Source organism: Marmota monax, unplaced genomic scaffold (assembly GCF_021218885.2).
Source record: "Marmota monax isolate L192 unplaced genomic scaffold, Marmota_monax_Labrador192_F-V1.1 WCK01_AAM20220418_F8-fsc00019, whole genome shotgun sequence".
In the NCBI taxonomy this organism is placed as follows: Eukaryota; Metazoa; Chordata; class Mammalia; order Rodentia; family Sciuridae; genus Marmota; species Marmota monax.
Window position 1 is genome coordinate 2668238 of NW_026695242.1, and position 21324 is coordinate 2689561.

General features: G+C 38.3%; 1 protein-coding gene across 17 annotated transcripts in view; it reads left to right on the forward strand.

Moving 5' to 3' along the window:
* Nucleotides 1-21324, forward strand: part of Kcnma1 (potassium calcium-activated channel subfamily M alpha 1) — a 715498-nt gene that overhangs the window by 678672 nt on the left and 15502 nt on the right. For 13 of the 17 annotated variants that reach the window (XM_058577957.1, XM_058577958.1, XM_058577961.1 and 10 more), the window contains 4 exons: nucleotides 144-274; nucleotides 15287-15481; nucleotides 17360-17478; nucleotides 19199-19423. In XM_058577957.1, the coding sequence (XP_058433940.1) occupies nucleotides 144-274; nucleotides 15287-15481; nucleotides 17360-17478; nucleotides 19199-19423 (670 nt within the window). Of the gene's footprint in view, nucleotides 1-143; nucleotides 275-15286; nucleotides 15482-17359; nucleotides 17479-19198; nucleotides 19654-21324 lie in introns of those variants that run through there. The other 4 variants (XM_058577965.1, XM_046419778.2, XM_046419781.2 and 1 more) reach the window with 1 other exon arrangement.

Genomic DNA, 21324 nt, shown 5'->3' on the forward strand with positions numbered 1-21324 from the left:
CATCCACAGCTTCCCATGCTTTTGTTTCCTTTTCAGTGACTTCAGTGTTTCTACACCCATCACCTGTTTCTACACCAGTGTCTCTAGGCTTTGCTACCCAGGTGTGTTCTTCAGTGCTAATTCTTTTCTTATGCTTTTTCTAGTGAATGATACTAATGTTCAGTTTTTGGACCAAGATGATGACGATGACCCCGACACAGAACTGTACCTCACGCAGCCCTTTGCATGTGGGACAGCATTTGCCGTCAGCGTCCTGGACTCACTCATGAGCGCGGTGAGTGGTCTAGCTCCCTGTAGGAAGCTGGAGTTGCAGCTCCTGCAGAGAGCAAAGCTTCATGAGGATTACAGTCCAGAAGGGAGTACCAACATTAATCAAAGGGTCATGGAGCAAACATTTGGTTATATATTCCTCAAAGTGCAGGGAAGTCTATGACCTGCTCTTGGGAATCAGAGAAAGATTCCCTAAGGAAGTGATATATACTTTATTCCAAAATGTGAACCATAAAGAGAGGACATTTTCTGGGAAGAGTATTCCTCAAGGAAGAATAAAAGCAAATGCAAAGGCCTAATAATGCTGAGGAAACTGACTCTCTCAAGGAAGTCACAGAGAGCTGGTGAGCTGGACCACCATGAGAAAGGGCTGGGGAGGACAGACCAAGATCAGACCTCAGGATCTCAAAACCATTTTCATGGTTTTGTTTTTTTTTCTTAAAAGCCATGAGGAGGCGAAAGTGTTTAAAATTACAGAGTGATGTAATCAGGTTTGTGTTTTGAGGGGTTTGCCTTGTTGGTCTGCTGAACATGGCTTGGAGGAGTAAGGTGGCATCAGGAAACCTGAGTACAAGGCCATCATAGCTTGAACTAGGGTAGAGATGGTAGAGATGGGAAAGATGGATGGATTTGAGTAGCATATGTTAATAAAATTGATAAGACTTCGGAATACAATGAACTGAGCAGAAAGTAGAGAGGACAGTGGGTCAAGGGTGATACCCCAAGTCACTGCCTGTCACTGAGACAGCAGCCCAGGCCTGAAAGCCAGGCCTGGGTAGTTCTCTGATGCAGGGAGGGGACAGAGTGATGATGAAGAGACGGGGCAAGCTGGCTGATAGATCAAAACATTTTTCTAAATGGCTTGATGTGTATCAGATTGTCAAGGCATTTGTTGTCTTACTTTTGCAACCTAAAACGAATAACAATTTAAAAAAATAGATCCCCGCTTAATGCAGTCATCTTTCACTGCAAAAGGCAAAAGCAGACATTTAGAATGGGTCATAACCTGGGTATTGTGAAGTGTTCCCACTGAGTGTCTTTATTTACTATATTGAAAATCCTCTCTATTTTGGAGTCATCGAATTCACAATTTGCAAAAATGCAGACATAGGCTGGATAAAAACTGACCTTTGGAGAATCCATGTAAAAGAGCTTTATTGAACACATTAAAACCATAAATGTAACTCAGAGATTTTTATACACATACATTTCTTAAACTGCTCAACAAGGTTTTCCTCTTGAATGTGTTAAACAACTGATATGCTAATTATACATTATTCTCATCTATTCATTAGAGCGAATCCCAGAAGGACCTCTATTTGAGGAAAGAAAAAAACAGAGCTTTTAAAGACTAATTTAGATTATTCTATATTCCTGAATGTGGTTCAACTGTAAGCATATCTTAGTTAAAAATCAGAATTATGGATTTAAAAATAACTAAGAAATAGCATTCATCTGAATTAAGTTTGACTGGGCTGCATGCCCTGCCATCACTTTCTGAGCCAACAAGGAGAAAAATACACTCCCTGGAGAAGGGCATTTCTTAGGCTCTTAACCTAGCTGATGATACCGGGGCTCACCTTTCTACCTGCCAGTGATGTTGAACTTGGTTTGGGCCGACTCTTTGAGCAGGCCAAAAGGAATGATAGAAGCTACAGGACATGCTCATTAGAGCACCAGATTCTATTTAACAGGCCTCAGCATTCTCCAAATCCAGGTTTCCAATGGACTTCGGGTAATTCATCTCTTTAGAAATGTCATTGGAATTCTTATCCTAATTATAGAGTTTTCAGAATACTATTCTAAGAGATGATTAAGCTGTTGGTTATAGTAGATCTTGTTTTCAGAATTATAAAATTTTTATAATATTAGAATTTTTAAAACTTAAAATTTATATAATTATTTGTTTGTACATATCAAATATTCAGTGTGTTCTGAGCAGAACCAGCTACTAATTTGCAAGCCTACTTTTTCATAAATTACTAAGAATTTCAAAATGGTGACAACAGAATATTAAACCAAGTGAGGGACCCCGAAAATGTAGATCTGAAAATGTAGATCCTGTGCACCTCACAGGTTGAACACCCATGGACCTAGCCCTAGTTCCAAGGAATGCAATTGGATAAATAGTAGAGAGCTTCTACACAATCAAAGGAGCCTACGGTGGCCATGGCCTGGTGGTGGGGGCACTTTGGGATTTGATTTGCACAGCTCTTTATTACACCACTAGGGAGTCGAGAATAAACCTGGTTTAAGTGTTGAGGTCAGACATTTAACTTGTCTACTGATAGTGACTTTTCAAATAATTTGTCAAAAAGCCTATTCAATTGTTCCAGACTGTGTTTGTATTGTCTGGGATGAACAAGTTCCATAGTGATGATTGGGTCTAGTTCAGCACATTCAATAGGATCTAGACTTTTTGAAAATGTGTTCCCTGCATTCCACTAATGTATGAAGAAGCAGATTAGTCAAGTACCAAGGCAGGACTCAGTGGGCAGAAATATAGAGAAAGTGAAACTCCTTTGAATGGCAGGAGACAGAGGTGAGCTTGCATCTCAGGCATTGCTCACAAGCACCATCATGACTTCCACACCAATCTCCATAGATGCTGATGGTCTCTTCTATCCTGCACACTTCCCAAATTGCCAGTTAATCATGTGTCTAAACATTCCCTGAATATTGGCCTTCATAACTCAATTCCTGCTGCTCAGTGCTTCATTTGTTAAAAGAATAATGTTTTGATTCATCATGGGTGTTCCTGGAATAGATAGGGGTGCTACAGATGTGGTCTTGTGGCTTCATCCTACAAATCAATGGCAGAAACCCATTAGGAGAGAGAATAATTGTGCTTATGGGTATAGCCTCCAAGAAGAGATCACTACATTTTCAGGATGGTCCCAGCTTGCGCTCTCGCTCGCTCGCTCGCTCGCGCTCTCTCTCTCTCTCTCTCTCCCTCTCCCTCTCCCTCTCCCCCTCCCTCTCTCTCTCTCTCCTCTCTCTCTCTCTCTCTCTCTCTCTCTCTCACACACACACACACACACACGATGAAAGGAAGTCCTCTCCATCCTAATACTTTCCTTTTAACCCCAACCCCAACTTCAGTTTTACCAGGACTCTCTATAAAGAGAACCTAAGGCATGGACTCAAGAGGCAGACTAGATGCAGACCCCAGCACCACCATTTACTGGCTGTGCAACCTGAACCTCTCTGTGCCTCAGTTTGCTCTTATTTAAAATGGGGACAATAAGCATACTATCACTTAGGGGTTGTGAGATGAGCAGTGTTTAAGATGTAAAGTGGTTAGTGTATCACTTGGTACATGGTAAGCCCTCCACCTATTTATGCCTGTTACTGTTCTTCATGTTGATTTATTGAGCACTTAGTAAATGGCAAGAATTGTTCCCCATGCTGAGGATTCAGCAAAAGAAGAAAGACCCAGACCCTGCCCTCCTGTCATTTAAATTGTGCTTCTAGTGGGCTAAGCAAGGGTAGTGACTATGTAAGGGAATAAATTAACAATGGCACATAAGGAAAATACATTTGAAGTAAATGAAATAGTTTGAATGATGAGGTTTAGGAGCAAAGTGGGTATATACTTCAGGAATGTCCAGAAGCAACATCTCCATGTTCTCATCTCTAATATCAGTGAACTGGCCTCTATTTTCCAGAAAAATCTGGATTTAAGTTAGAAAGGTTGGAAGAGATGACCACTGGACAATGGTCCATTTGATTTAATGTGTAAACTATATTTTCATTAAGGGCCAAACCCCTTGATGAGCTCAACGTCAGCCCAAGCTAACCAGCCCCGTGTGATTTCAGAGACATAAGCCAATTTACTCCATGGCCCCACTTCTTACACTTTACTCAAGAGCTTCCACTTCTTTTGCTCACAAGGAGGCAGAAAGAGTGTCCACGGTCCTTGCCAAGAGAGCAGGACAGCATCAGTCTATAGGATCTAAGTGATAAATGCAGGGATATTCTGCTGGACTTGAGAATATACCCCTGCTATCACATCAGGCCAGGCAGGCCCGGGATAGGAAAAAATAATCCAATAGTTCTCATCCCTCAAGAAAGAAAAATACTAAAAATAAAAATCTACACTGTGAAAACTAGCAAATATAAAAAATGGCAGCTATGACATGGAAAATGACAATTTTAGAGCAATTATAAACGAAAGGCAGAGTGCCATTAAAGTTAAGGCAATGTTATTAAAAGATGTGTTAATTTTCAGTTAAATTTTCTATAAAAGACCAATTAGTTTAAAAGGCTTGACAGCATTAACTGTGAAACATAAGCTCCGGTAATTATACTTTAAAAAAATAAAAAGAAGAAGATGCTCAAGCGTGGTGGAGACGCACACACAGAGGGGTGGTGCAGAGCAGTCTAGATGGCGGTGCAGGCTCAGCTTTCCTTGTTGAAACTCCCTGGTTCTTATCCCATCCTGTCCTGATTTCTTGTGTCTCCTTATGGGACCTCAGAATCACCCAACTTTAGAAGGCAAGGGGACCACACATCAGATCTGTGTTAGAGATTAGATCACAGAGACATAGGGAGAGGGCATTTGCTAAATCAGTTGCACTGCTGGTTAATTCTTCTTTTTATAAGCTCTCATTTATTACTAGTTTATAAGTTACAAAGATGTTCCTTTAAAATTACTCAATAAACTATTGTTCCATATTTTCTTCTTCAACTGTTACATGGTCAGGAATACAAAGCAGAAAAAAGTGAAGCAACTTTCCCATTGTCGTAGCTATTGAATGGCAAAGGAGGGATTAAATACCAAGCCAGTCAAGTCTGAAGTCTGTACTCATAACCAGGCTGTCATGTTGCCCTACATGGGGAAAAAAAAAAAGCAGACTTCCCTGGGCAGATGTGGAACTATGATCTTGGCAGTGGGAAGAAGGACTCCCTTATTCTTTAGACTACTCGAGAGTCCTGACTGCAGGCACTGAATGGACTCTATCTCAGCTTTCTTATGCTCCTAACACCCATGTAAAAGAAATAGCCTTTGGGACGGATCTTTGAAAGCTTATCCTGCAAGAGTTGAAGGTTCTGTGCAAGAGTCTCTCATAAGGCTTCTAGCACAGGTATCATGGACATGGTCCATGGTGAGGGGTGGCAAAGTCTGACTAAGTCTGGAGGTATAAAAACTTAAGGATCACCCTTACACATGACAATTCTCACTTCAAAATTTCAAAATTTCTTTAATTCTAACATTTCTGTTAACTCAGAAAAGAATGTACCATCAGGTCAGGGGAATTATAGAGAGATTTGTTCAGCCTAGAAAACCTTCCCCAGGAATAGTCTTCAGTAATGGACATTTGAAATTCCAGCACCTGGCTCAGCCTATGATACTGAAACAGCCACTTCCTGTGCAGAAAGTACCAAAACAGTGTTTAATCCCAGACTGCCGAATGTTCTGTGCAGTGGCTCCTTACCGCAACCCCTTAAAGAAATTTGTGCCCTCCAATGCAACCAACTCAACACCCTTGTAGCGGGAGGTATTGTCTTTGCATCAAATTATCAGATCACAGAGACCATGATACATGTTCAGAGCACAACTATGTGCCATGCTCAAAGAAGTCTGCATTTGAATCTTGGCATCAAAACAGAAGCATGAGTGTTCTGCAGACAAAAACATCATTACTTTCTGTAATAGCAGATTGTACTGCTTTGCGCCTTGATAGCTGCATGAAAAAAATGAAGGAAAGTCACCTGAAATGCAGTGCAAGTTCAGAGGGCAGAAAATTGGGCTGAGTTGTGAGCGGTCCTGGAGTTACACAGGCATCAATGAGAGCCTGTGATCAACTTCCCAATGACACCTGTTGATGGGAGATTTTGAAAGCGAAGCACTATTTGAATTATACACTATTTCAGAACAAGTCAAGGTCTAGGGATTAGTAGTGCTCAATAACTGTTAGTGACTGATGGTGCTGTCTCAGTATAACTCATTTCAACACAGAAAGGGAAGCATCAAACCCTATAAATTTGACAAAACACTACCCTTCCATGTAGACCTTGAGACTTTTTTTCTTTTTGTTGTTTTTAGGGTTTTGTTGTTTTTAGATATACATGACAGTAGAGTGTATTTTGACATATTATACATACATGGACATACATGGAGTATAGCTTGACATTCTTGTGGTTGTACTCCACTCCATGATATGGAGTTACACTGATTGTGTATTTGTAAATGAACATAGGAAAGTTATGTCCCATTCATTCTACTGTCTTTCCCTTCCTGTGACCCTTTCCTTCCCCTTTGTGAGACTTATTTCAATGAAGAATTTCCAATGTTCTTTGTTTTAAAAGCATGGACTGTGATTTCATTAAAAAGGGTACTCAGGTTCCTTATAGAAAATTTGGAAAGCATAAAAACATATAAAGAAGAAAATTTAAATGACCCATATTCCCACCACCAACAATAAAACATGGCTAATATATTGGTATATTTTCTTCCAGATGGATGGATAAAGATGGATTCTTCCAGTTTTATATCTTGGTTTTTTCTTTCCTTTTCAGTTAATGTGCTGTCTAGACATTTTATTATGTCATATGCTTAGGTGTCATGATTTTCAAAGCTTCCATGGGCCTTCATGAAACTTTACTTTATGGATGAACCAGAATCTAACTATTACTATAGTGTTGGATTTAGTTTAAAAATAAGGTGAGGGGCACTAGGGAAGAATAGCATTACCTTAGATTAGGTAGAGGGAAGTGATGGTAGGAAAGGGAAAGGGATGTGGGGATAGGAAAGATAGTAGAATGAAGCAGACATTATTACTGTATGTATATATGTGACTACATAACCCATATGATTCTACAACTTGTACACTGAGAAAAATGAGAAATTATATCTCATCTATGTATGATATATCAAAGTGTATAAATGCATTCTACTGTCATATATAACTAATTAAAACAAATTAAAACATTTTTAAAATAATAATAAGCTTAAAAATAGCTGGGGTTGTGGCACAGTGGCAGAGTGCTTGCCTGGCACATGTGAGGCGCTATATCTTATTTAGCTTTATGTCACTGTACCAAACACCTGAAATAATCAACTTATAAGAAAAAAGTTTTACTTTGGCTCATAGTTTGGGAGGTTTTAGTGTTTGGTGGGCCCTGTTGCTTAGGGCCTGTGTTGAAGCAGCACATTCTTCTGTGGTGGCAGTGGGTGGTGAAGCAAAACTGCACACCTTGTGGCCAGGAAACCAGAGAGAGAGCAGAAGACATCATGGTCCTACTACCCCTTTCTAGGGCATGCTGCCAGTGGCCTAAAGACCTCCCACTAGGCCATACCTCTTTAAGGTTCCACCAACTCACAATGGCACCAAAGTGGGAACCAAGCCTTTAATATATGGGCCCGTGGGAAACATTTCATATCCAAACTATAGCACCATAGGATAAGGAATGTCATACATATATCTTTGAACTAGTGAGAACTTATTACATGGAGGTAAAATTACTGGGTTTTTAAATATAAACATTAAAAAAAATTTAATTAAAAACATTTTATTATTGCCTGGTTATGTCCCAGAAACAACTGTACTCATATACCCATCACAGAGTGTAAATGCCATCTCATGCACTCTGGGAGCTACTGATTATCATGGTCCCTAGAAGTCCCTTTATTTGTGTTTGATAGGTTTTAGGTATATTCATTTTCAGTTGGTACGTAATTATGTAAATATTTTGTGAATTCATCTATAGTTTTTATTGGTAAGAGTACTTGCTGAAGAAGAGAACTACCAAATGGTCTCATTAAACAGTTAGCTGTAGTTTCATGAAGTTGTTTATGGCTTCATTTTTCACTCTGCTTTACAATCCTTGCTTTTGTTATTTAGAAATTCAAAATAAATATAATTTCACAGTAGAAAACATATAAAATAACATTATAGGAAAAAGTCCATCAAAATTCTGTCATCAAGAGTTAACTAGTAAGGAGGGTTTTTTGACTAATACTTACAGTTATTTTTATATAAGTATAAATGTCAGCTCATGTATAAATTTTCAACATGAATTTTGAATTGTGGAGTTTTTGTATCCTACTTTTTCTTAATGTTTTAACAGTTCATAATTGTTACCATGTCATCATTCTCTGAAAACATAATATTAGTGTTTATACAGTATAAATCAGGTGAGTGCATCACTATTTATTTGATCATTATGATATTACTGAAATTTTTTTTTCTAGATAGTTTCCATGAAATAACTTGTTGAACAAACATCTTTTCCCTGTGGTGTGTGGTGCTTTCCTTGTCATATTAAGGAATGGATCAGCTCACCTTTTCTATACATGACTAGATGATAAATATTTTAAGCTCTTGGGAACCATGTAGTCTCAACCACAACTACTCCACTCTGCTATTACAACAACAAAGCAGCCAGAGACAACACACACACACACACACACACACACACACAAATGTGAACAAATAAGTGTGTTTGGTTCCCAATAAAACTTTATTTAAAGAAGTGCAGGTGGTAGTGGCTGATTTGGCCCAAGGGCTAGATTTACCCATTCCTCTAATTATCAGGCTACTGTAAATCCATCCTGGTTGGTTGAACATTTAATTTTTAATATTATCTATGGTGCTTAGCTAGGAAATCTTCAAAAATTACTATAATACCTGGGGTCATAAGGCTCTTTCTAAAGGAAATTTGATATAATTGTGTATCAGGTTTTCTTTTACAGTTTGTTTTGAATCTATAATTAGACATATAAATTAGACATATGTCAAAGTTTAGAATTTTACTATCACATCACATTTATATGTTATAGACTAGTTTATATGTTCTAAAACACAAACTTATGTTTTTTCTAATAACCTTGTCTCTTTGTGGATAATTATTACTTTGGTTTATACTTTAAAACAAAAGCTATTCTTCTTATTCATGTCTAACAACTGTGGTATTAAAGAGAACTTGCAGGATAGTAGTATTAATTTTCTTACATATTGACACTACATTCTCCTTCTGACTTCTAATTTTATCTGGATGAATTCTTTTCCAGTTATACTTGTAGTTGGTTTTATTTTATTTTTTCAAAGAATTATTTCTTCAATTTATCAATTCACCGAATATCTTCTTACTATTTTATAGAGTGATGCTTTAATATTTCATCCTTCTTTTTAGGAAAAATAATAATAACAATTATTTTAATAAAAAATAACAATAACAATTATTTTAATACTTAGTTTTATTTATTCTGTTATATTTCATTATGATAGCACTTAAGGCTCTAAATCTGTCTCTATAGTTTCGGCCTGAATCCATGACATTTTTAGCTGTTTTTTTCAATTATAACTTAAATTTTAAATACTCTTTATTTAAAGCTTGATTTTTGTCTTGACATACTTAATATTTAGGATACTTGAAAAAAATGAAGTGTTGGATATTTAGTTTTGCTTCTACTGTCTACAAAATATTACAGCTTTATTGTAAATGTTAGCTGTTAGCAATACAAAGTCAACTAACAATAGTATTTAAAATTTTTCCCTTGAAATATACTATATTTTCTGTTTGTCCCTTTTAAAAATATCAGAGTTTGATTTTGATTTTTAATAGATATGAGTCATTGCCATTTAACTGAATTATTTAGCTCATTTATATTTAGTTATCTTACATGTAATGCTGGTCTATATCTTGCAGTATGATTATGCTTTTTACATCTTCTATAACAATTGTTTCTTTTATTATCCATTGTTTAGTGTATGGATTATATTTTGTATGCTTATTTCTTTCACTGAAGTATAAACTTTTCATTTTTTTAGCTCTAGTTAGTGGTTATCAGCCCTTCTAAAAATATACTCAAAACTATATTTTCTAAGTATTTTTATCTGGAAAAATCAGTGGTTCTTGATTTCTACCTGTACAAAAAATAAATCACCTTTTATGCCTTTATTTTCATTTTTATCCCTTTTCTCTTATTTTTCTGACTTAAAATATAATTTGAATAATACTATACTAATAGGCAATTATTGTCATATATTTTTTCTTTCAAGGATTAATTTTAATCTTTCCATTTGTTGTTTTAATAATGTAACAGACTTTTAAAATCTCATATTTTAACTTATTTAACCATTATTTTAAAGCCAATTTAGCTCATTTTTAAAATTAAAACTTTTAAATATTTCCAAGGAAGCTTTTGTTTTTTTATTTGTTTGTTTGTTTCCAAGCATTTTTATAAATAAAGTCAACAAATGCTTAAGTACTCAAAGATTCAAAAATATTTCTATTTCCTTTATAAATTATTGGCAATTTAACTGCATGTAGAATTCTTGAAATAAAGTTATCCTTTCAAACTCAGTTGACATTCTTCTTCTATTTCCTTTAAGAGCCTCAGGCTAGCCCAATTTTTTACTGTTTTTTCTTACAGCATTGTGTTGGGTCACTTTTGTTCTTCGTTTAATATTTTAGATTCAAATATTCATCTAGTGTAAGTGTTTTACTTGAAAGGAAATCTTTCCTTCTTTCCTCATACTTATCTATCTTTATAGATTGTCCTCTACTGGATATTTTAGATAAATGGAATCTTACTTAGTATAATGTTTTCAAGGGCCATCTATATTGTAGCATATATTAGTACTTCAAATCTTTTTATGGCAGAATTTCATTCATTGTATGGAAATAACACATTTTACTTTTGCACTTATTAGCTGATGAACATTTTTTTTTGTTTCCATGTTTTAGGCATCATAAATAATGCTTCTATGAACATCCCTGTAGAAATTTTTGTGTGGGCATATATTTTCATTTCTCTTGGGTGTATACATACAAGTGGAGTTTCTGGGTTATATGGTGACTCAATGTTTAACCACAAGTCGAATTCCCAGGGTGTTGTCCAATGTGGCTGTACCATTATACATTCCCAACAGCAGTGTATGAGTGTTCGAATTTCTCTACACCTTCACCAATTCTTGCTATTATGTGTCTTTTTATTACAGCCATCTTAGTGTAAATTAATATCTCATTTTTATTTCAGTTTGCATTTGATAACTAGTAATGTTGAGCCACTCTTCGTGCTTGCTGAGTATCTTTTTTCTTTTTTTGGAGAAAAGTTTATTCAAGTCTTGCCCATTTCTACAATTTGATTGTCCTTTGTTGTTTTGTTGTAAGAAGATTTTTAGTGCTGCGTTTTTTCTCTCATTCTTACATTGTCTTCTCACTTTGTATATAGTGTCCTTCAAAGGGCATATTTAAAATATTTTTGAAGTCAATTTATCTATTTTTCTTCTGTAGCTTATATTTTTGGTCTCTCTCTCTCTCTCTCTCTCTCTCTCTATATATATATATATATATATTTTTTTTTTTTTTGGTGTCAAAATATATATCTAAGAAACTGTTGCCAAGTCAAGAGTTCATAAAGGTTTCCTCCTGTTTTCTTATAAAAAATTTTAGTTTTATATATTTTTTACATCTAGGTTTTTGATCCATTTGAAGTTACCTTTGCATATGGTGGGAAGTATAGCTTTACTCTTCTCCATGTGGATACTCAGTTGTTACAATACCATTTGTTTAAGAGTCTATGTTCTTTCTCTATTAAAGGATCTTGGTATTCTCAATGAAAATCATCTCACCAGAGTGGTATGAGTTTACTTTTTGACTCTCAATTTTATTCCATTGGTTTGTGTTTTGTCCTTATGCCAGAATCCTACTGTCTCACTTATTGAAGTTTTATAGCATATTTTGAAGTCAGGACATGTGAGGTCTCCAACTTTGCTAGTTGTTGTTTTTATTTTTTATAAGATTTATTTGGATATTTTACATCTCTTGAAACTCCATAGAATTTTAGAATCAGATTTTTCATTTCTGCAAAAACTGTTCTCTGGGATTTTGACAGGGATTACATTGGTTTTGTACATTGTTTGGGGATTATTGCTATCTTAATAATATCATGTCAATCCATGAACATGGAAGGCTTTTCCACTTATTAGATATTCTTTAGTTTCTTTCACTAATATTTTATCACTTCAGTATACCAGTTTTGTACCATTTAGATAAATTTATTCCTACATGTTGTATTATTTTTGATGCTACTCTAATGAAATTGTTTTCCCTTAATTTCATTCTCATATTGTTTATTGCTAATGTATAGAAATACAATTGATTTTTTAAAAATCTTTTTTATAGTTGTAGAAGGATAGCATGCCTTTATTTAGTTTTTTATGTGGTGTTGAGGATCGAACCCAGTGCCTCACACATGCTAGGCAAATGCTCTGCTACTGAGCTACTTTATGCTGGTTTTATATCCTGCAATCTTATTCAACTCTTTTCTTACTTATAATAATTTTTAGTGGATACCTGAAGACTTTCTGTGTATGATATCAGGTTGTTTATGAATAGAGATGATTTTACTTCTTCTTTTCCAAAATGAATACTTTTTATTTTTTTCTAGCCCTAAATATAACCTCTCGGAAAATGTTGACTAGAAATTATGAGATCAGATTTTTGTCTTGTTTCTCATCTTAAGGGGAAAGCATAGTCTTTCATTATTAAGTACATGTGAATTTTTCATACATGTCCTTCATGAGGTTGTCTTTCTAGTTTGTTGAGAGTGTTTATTATGAAAGGGTATTGAATTTAATTCTTCCAAGTGTTTCTTCTATCCAATTTAATTTTACCATCTTTTACAAAAAAGAACTGGATAAGACGTATGAAGTCAGCTTTCTCATCATTTTATCTTTTGTTTCTTGTTATATGTGCTTTATATTCAAGTTTTTAAATTTTTATTTTTAAATAAAATGCTTTTTAAAATTCTCTTTTATTTCTTCAGTCTAAATGATGCTTTTTCTTCATATCTTGAACACTATGGTTCTCTTTCGAAAAATATTTATTTTGGCTCATTTTTTTCCCTCTATTTTTGAGCCAGAACAGGCCAATTGTTCAGTATTCAAGGTTTTGAGTGTTCTGCCATCCACCTTACTTCTTGTTGGAATGCTGCCCTGGGTCTTGATCTAGAGTGGTAATTGTAGTATAAAGGCCCTTGTCAAAGTTCTGTGTCCAACTTTCTCTAATTTAATGTGGGGCACAGGGCTGAGGACTGGTCTCCTGTTTCTAATGATGGGTTATCTGACTGTCAGCAAGAGGATTTCCCCTAGAAGCTTTGGGGAATATGTTCACATATGTGTCCCTAACCAGCCCCCACCAGAGTGCTGCCCTGGTTGCCCCTCCTGCTGCTGTCTCCTCTCAGGACTCCATCCTCAGGGACCACTGCTGTTCAGTTCCTGAGTCTAGAGGGAGCCTGAGAGTGGAGGCAGACTGCAAGTACAGGTTCAAGGGTGGCAAGAAATGACCTTAGCCCTCACCCCCCATGAAGCCCCTGTAACAAAAACCAAAACAGAAAAGACTGAGAGATCCAGAGGAGGTTGTGAATGAGGTTGACTCTTCCTCTCATCAGTAAAGGCCCTGCGTCTCTGATACCAGGCTCAGATCATCTACCAGTACTTCCTGTGCACCAAGCCCTGTTCTCAGTCCTTGGGTGCGTTTAGTGATAGAGTCCTCATAGCCCCCTCAATTATTCCATTTAACAGATCATGATACTGAGGCCCAAAATTGTTAAATAACTTTTCAAGGACACCAACTTCTGAGAGGTGAAGTCAACATTAAACATGGCCTCGCTCCAGGTCCCTTAACCACTCCAGGTGCATTTCCTACTTTAGGTACCCTTGTTCTGCTGGTCCACCCCTTGGAGACATCTGAACTGGGAATATAAATTCTCTTTAGGGACTAGCGGGTTGTGTATAACTTTGCTAGTTCCCTTTGCAGTTGGGATTTTGTGCCACTCTGGGCATTTTTGTGAGTGTTTCAATGAGAAAAATGAATCTAACCCCACTAGCAACTATCATCTTAACTCAGAAATCCTGATGGAATTCTTTGCATATAAACTTAATCTTAATGATCCTTCTTATTTTGTGGATGAGAACAAGGAAACCCAAAATGATTAGGCCACCTCCCCTGAGACATAGGACCAGGAATGGCTCAGAGGGAATGGGGACTTGTCCTTACCTAGTTTCTTCCCCACCACACTCTGCCAGGGAAACTCTCCCAGAATCTGGTCAAGTAGAAATACATCTGTCTTCCCTAACCTGCTCCCAAAGCTACATAGATCCTCAAAAGCCACAGGCAAGACTTGCTTTGATTTTATTTAGCCTGCTTTATTTCCTCTTTCACAGTAAAAATGGAATGCACACCTTTAACTGAGATTTTTCTCAAATTAGGCTGGGTGACAAATGTCTTTTTAAGCTCTCTTATTTGACATCCTATTAATTTTTTAAAACTCCCATTGTTCTCTTCCCAAAAGACCTGTTATATTTCAGATGTGAGACAAATGTACACTTAGAGGGAAACTTCTTTAATAAGCTCGTTTGCTTCAGACTACTGAGGTTATTTTAAAAACAAAAACCTAAGTACACACACCAGAATACTCAATGCATCATAAATTTATCTGGCTTATTTATTGATGGAGACTTCTGGGTTAGACTGTTATCAAAGCATAGGATAAATTGTTGAGTATGTGGCATTAATGATTCTCTTGGCATCTCCTTCCTACACAAAAAGAAGCTTTGCCGTTCTGGGGGGAGGCAGCCTCCCTTCCGGCACATGGGGGACAGGCCCTTGGAGGCAGTCCTGCCTCATGTAGAGCTCAGGCAGACTGCATTTAATTACACACGTCCAGAGTCCCCAAGAAGACACATAGATTGCAGAGACCAGGCGATGCTGCATCCCTACCAACACCAATTATGGTAAACACCAATTATCCAGACGTTAGCCCTTTAATAGAAGTCCTCTGAATTGGTTTTTTAAAGTCAGTCTCTCGTGGTGGAGCCAAGCAGGAGGAAAAAAAGACTGGAATAATTGGAGTCTGTTCTCTTTTCACTTCCCACATAAAATTATCTAAAGAGACAGGTCAGAACTTTAAACAGGAGATACCAAGAGAAGTTGTGATTTGGATGTCGGCTATTGTGACTTTAGGATGTTTGCTTGAAGATGTTCCCCTCTCCTCTCTCCACAGACGTACTTCAATGACAATATCCTCACCCTGATAAGGACCCTGGTGACCGGAGGGGCCACGCCAGAGCTCGAGGCTCTTATTGCTGAGGAGAATGCACTTCGAGGGGGCTATAGCACCCCCCAGACGCTGGCCAATAGGGACCGCTGTCGTGTGGCTCAGTTGGCTCTGCTGGATGGGCCGTTTGCAGATTTAGGGGTGAGCTCACAGCCCAGAGGACACCTGAGCACAGTGTTTGGGGAAAGCTTTTTCTGAATGAATTTGGTGTCAAACAGTGACAAACCAGACATCTGACTTTGTCTTCTCTACTATAAATAACTAAAGAGTTGACCTATGGTTTACTGTGTATCAAGCACTGGTCCTTATATGTAGTCATTCATTTTAATACTCATGACCACCCTTTGATATAGGTTCTATTTCCACACCCTCTAAGCAACTGAGGAGGCCCCAGAGAGCCTGAGAACTGGCCCTGTTAGGAATTTGCACCAAGGCATCCTGGCTTCAGAATCCACTGGGCTTTCTCATACTTTAGTATTTTCCTTAGGGATATTGTTACCCAAGTTGATGCCAGTCTGCTGCCATGGCTGGGAAACCTTCCCACAGGATCCTGGCATAGTCAGGGCTACTGAACCCTGACTCTGTTAATAGCACGTAGGGATGCCTCGCTCCGGACCTCAAGATCAGAGTTTTTGATGAGCCTCAGGCAGTTTTCAAGGCACTCATGCATCCATGTGCATCCAGACCCCTGGCCAAACATTGTTTCAAGTGGATCCTAAATGCTTCTGATTCAAACCTAGGTCTTATACTTCCTTAGACTGCACCTGTCACCCTCTGCCCTGCCTTCCCTGTGACTGACAGGACCAGCACTTGTCTTTGGGTGCTAGGCACCAGCTGGCACTGTGCACTTTAGCAGGAGTGTGCACTCTGTCCCCACCTCATTCCTAACCCACCCCCATGGAGTGGTTGGAGCTAGGAGTCTTAGGAAACTATAGCCTGTTGCATAATCAGTAGTGTTGCCCAGAAAGTCGAACAGTGGAAAAGGAGTCAAGAAAAGCATTTTTAGTTTTTTTCTAAAATATCAATGTCTAGTACTTGTACCATATTTTAGTTTGTAAGGGTCTGGGACTTCAGTTAGACTGTTTTGTTTTTTGTTTTTGTTTTTGTTTTTGTTTTGAAAGGGCACTTCCATAAATAGTGGCTTGTTACTTCTCATTTATTTACTGATACATTCAAATAGGATGGAGACTGTAAACAATGGTAAGATTGGGCCCCACTTTTATTCTATAATATGATGTCCCTATGGAAATTCCAGAGATAGGAAGGATAAATACAGTCCCTTTCTGCCAAGTGAAGCCATTCTGCAGTGTCCTTCCTGTAAAGCCCACCTGGAGCCACCTGGCTGCATGAAGCCAGCGTTTCCAAGTGAATGCATTTGCTCTCACTTTCCGAGTCAGGCTCCAGACCATGTGAAGGTGGTTGTGAACTGATTAGAACTGTGAATTCCAGTTATTCTTCCTGCAGACCCAAAGCTCCTGGGGAAACACATTCTCTTCCCCCTTGCCATCGCCATCTCTGAGGTCTGCAAATTGTGCTTTTCACACAGTCCTTACCTGAAAGAGTCTGTCACCATTGGACCTGTTGGGGTCTTTTCCCCTCGCTGTGATTCCCATTATCACTTGGGCAGTTTTGACAACATGGGATCCAATCACAGTTGCCATGGCTGAGCTGGGGGCAAAATGTAATCACTGTTTTGCAGAGCTGGTTTCTTCTCAGTTGAACATACATCGGAAACCTTCAGCTTTACACCCTCAAGGGAGAGGCATAATCTCTTTAGAGCTCCATTGCTACAGATGGAAAAAGGGGAGGGACTCCAGAAGAAATACCCACTATTATCTGATCCTAAAATTACCCTTTTCAGCTGTAGGCAGTCAACTGTGTGACTTCTTCAGCCAAAGTCCCTTGGCCCAGACCCTCTGCTTCATGGGACGACAAAACAAGCTTTTATGGAAAGACTCTTTCCCCCCTGGACCTTAACTTCCAAGCACATAAAAATGATTTTTCTCTCTGTTCTCCCAGGATGGTGGTTGTTATGGTGATCTGTTCTGCAAAGCTCTGAAAACATATAATATGCTTTGTTTTGGAATTTACCGGCTCAGAGATGCCCACCTCAGCACCCCTAGTCAGTGCACGAAGAGGTGAGTGTCCTCCTACTCTGCTGGCCCACCTGATACAGACACACAGGTGCCCTCCTCTCCCCTGTCCCCTAACATGTAGGCAAAGGATGCATACATACTCTCCACAGGCAAAATACCCTTCCCACGTAAAATCTGACACTTAGTTTGGAAGTTATGGGAAACATTTTTCTTTACTTAATAGTGGATGTGAAGACATTGTGGAAAGAACTCACATTTTTTAAAATAGTTGTCATCCAATCACAAAAATCAGAACAGAGGCATCTCCCTCAAACTCAAGCTAATGGAATCAACTCTGTTGGTAGCTAATATAGAGATACTTCCACATTGCCAGTGTTTAAGAAAGATTCTTGGCTGTATCTTAGAATCCTCTATGTTTGTTTCATATATTTTTAATTGACTATCTTTTACATTTTCATATATTTAATTTGAAGAAGAGTGTATAACATTATCTTAAGCAAAAAAAAAAAAACAACAGTTTAGGTGTGCTAGTTATAAGCATTAAAATAAACATAGCTGGCAAAAACTAGGAGTGCATCCTAGAATTAACCAAATCAATGAGTTTGCATAATACACCCCAAGAAACAATGCTATGGAGTTGTTTCACAACCCTGTATTTTAGAATCACCCAGAGAGCTTTTAAAAACTACTCTGAGGGGCTGAGGATGTGGCTCAAGCGGTAGCGTGCTCGCCTGGCATGCGTGCGGCCTGGGTTCGATCCTCAGCACCACATACAAGCAAAGATGTTGTGTCCGCTGAAAACTAAAAAAAATAAATATTAAAAAAAAATTCTCTCTCTCTCTCTCTTTAAAAACAAAAAACTTATTAAAAAATAAAATAAATAAAAATAAAAACTACTCTGACTCCAGGGAAAACATAAATGCATTCAGACTTTAATATATATATTTATATAGTGAATGCCCAGGAATTATAGCATAGAGCCAGAGTTGACAACTGGGGTAGAAAAGTGGGTTCCCAAAGTTTAGGGAGCCTGAGAATCACCTACAGAGCTTATTAAGAACAAATTGGTGGGCCCCACTCTCTGATTCAGGAGATCTGGGTGGGGTTGCTTAAGAATTTGCATTTTGCAGTGGTTTCCAGGTGGTGCTGACCTGCGTGGCCTGGGAACCACAGTCTGAGATGGCTGCTCTAGAGGAACCATAATGATTATTGCAGTCATTCTGATGTGGACTGGAGAAGTCTGATGGAGGAGAGCAATGAAACAGAGTTGACAGGCAGGAAGGACTTTTATATTCTTTCCTGCAGTAAAACTCCCACCAAGTTGATTTTTCAAAGATGAGAATGGTCTAAGGATACCCTAGGCAATGGTAGCGCAAGCACCTGGGAAGTATGCCTGAGATTGTCAGGAAATTCTAGAAAGAAAGTTGCAGTGCAGTCTGTGACCTCTGCTGCATTTGGGTTACTCAGGATTAGAAGTGGAACTTGACCTCTTCTGGCCATAACAAGCACAGTTTTGTTCTTCCATTACCTGTTCTAATTTGGTGTCTGCCTGGGCTTGTGGATATGGCCACCTCTGATAAGTTAAACAGAGAACAATTTTTTTGAACTTGGAAGCAGATTTGAAGGTATTAGATCAACTGCAAGTACAGCTCTTAGATCCTCTGGTCAACTTGAGCAGCAGGCAGTGCTTTTGGGCTCAAGGGGTCTGGACTTCTCCACCAGATCACCCTCAGGCTGTGACATCTCTGCTTTCCCTGTCCAGGTATGTCATCACCAACCCCCCGTATGAGTTCGAGCTTGTGCCGACGGACCTGATCTTCTGCTTAATGCAGTTTGACCACAACGCCGGCCAGTCCCGGGCCAGCCTGTCCCATTCCTCCCACTCATCACAGTCCTCCAGCAAGAAGAGCTCCTCTGTTCACTCCATCCCATCCACAGCAAACCGGCAGAACCGGCCCAAGTCCAGGGAGTCCCGGGACAAACAGAAGTACGTGCAGGAAGAGCGGCTTTGATATGTGTATCCACCGCCACCATGTGTGAAACTGTATCTGCCACTCATTTCCCCAGTTGGTGTTTCCAACAAAGTAACTTTCCCTGTTTTCCCCTGTAGTCCTCCCCCTCCCTTTTTTTACACATATTTGCATATGTATGATAGTGTGCATGTGGTTGTCATTTTTATTTCACCACCATAAAACCCTTGAGCACAACAGCAAATAAGCAGACGGACCAAAAGTTATTTATGATTCTAGGGGAAAAATAACCCAAAGGCATGCTCCAGACATAAATAGCTCACTGCAGGAATGAGTTCACAGATTAGAAAGGAGCACTTGTGATCAAAGTCAGTTAGGCAAAGCAAGTTTATTTCATATACAAGAAAAGTTTATTCTGATTTATCAGGGTTATCAGGGTGCTTTGGGTTTTGATTTTTTGTTTTCCTTTTGTTCGCTCATTCTTTTTTTTTTTTTTTTTTTTGTACACACACAATAAGTTATCACATGTTTATTTGAAGCAAGCAACCAAAAAGCAATGAAAACGTATCGATTGTTTCTACTCTCTGGGCTGAAGTATTGGGAAGCATCTGAAAAGCTGTCATGGTTTGTGTAGATGATTATTAAGCAGCTGCTTGTTGCAAGAAAGCATTGGAGGTTTTTTGAGTTACTCACCAAGGCCTTTTGTCCCAGAGCTAGAAGCTTCCTTTGGGAGTTCATATGAACATTTCTAATGTTAATACAGAGGAAAGGAGTAATATTCCACTTGTGGATGTATCAAATTCTAGTCATTTAAGTGAAAAGAGGTTTGATTGCATATTAAATTGTTATTCTGTCTCCTTATGCTGCCATATGAATAGCTATTTTTTTCTTTCACTTTTGACATTTGGGATGAAAAGCCATATGTATCATAAATATCAGATGTAAGTCATTAAAAACTGCCTTCCTGGGACTTTTACATCTTTTAAAAGGTGAATTACTTACCTTATGTACAGAATAAATAATGCTTAGGAAAGAGCAAGTATTTTTCCATGCATTCTCAGGGGACCTTTTTACTCCCCTTTGTTTGGTTAGTAAGAACCCCAATGCCAGGTAGGAGCGAGGGCTGGGGTGATAGTGGAGTGAGAGGGAGAAAAACCCAGCAGCAGAGAATGTTTTTGTCGGAAATGACATGCTAAATAAATTAAGATGCAGAAGGATCAAGCCACCTTGGCCTCAACAAAGACAAAAGCCAGTGGCCACCTAACATTGTTGGCATAGCTGCATGATGTTGGCTATCCCCAAACATAAAGATGGTAGGGAGAAATTCCTCATCCTCCAGTTCATTAACAGCCAATTCACTTAGGCAGGTGGGTGACAATAATAGCTGCTCCTTGTCATTACAAGATGGGGAATAAGAAAAGTACAACAGTGAGCCAAACACATTTTGGTACAGTTATAATTTTTTGTTTGTTTTCTTTCTTTAAAAAAAAACAGGAAGCATGGGGGAAAGGAAGAGAAATATCCTTCTTCCAACATAAAATTGTCAGATGTTTTAGGCTTGCACATCACACTTTAGGCAATGAAGTTGTTCTTAAAAATTGGCCAACTCTACCACAACCAAATTCTCCTATGGATGGTCTGGCACTTGGCTGGTATAAACCTATTTGAGCTTTTTACTTAAAAAAACAAAAATCCATTGACTAGAATAGGGGTAGAAAGGAGAAGACAAATGTCACAACTGTACCATCTCTGAAAAGGTGTTTTTATGGTGAATGTTTGGGGTTTAGATTTTGAATCCCCTGCCCCTTCCAGCATGATAGTTTTGGAGATTTGCTTGCTGTGTGGATTGACAAGCACTTTTACTGACAAAATGGTGAGGCTCAGCCAGAACCTCTACCTCCCCGCACCAAAGACAGGG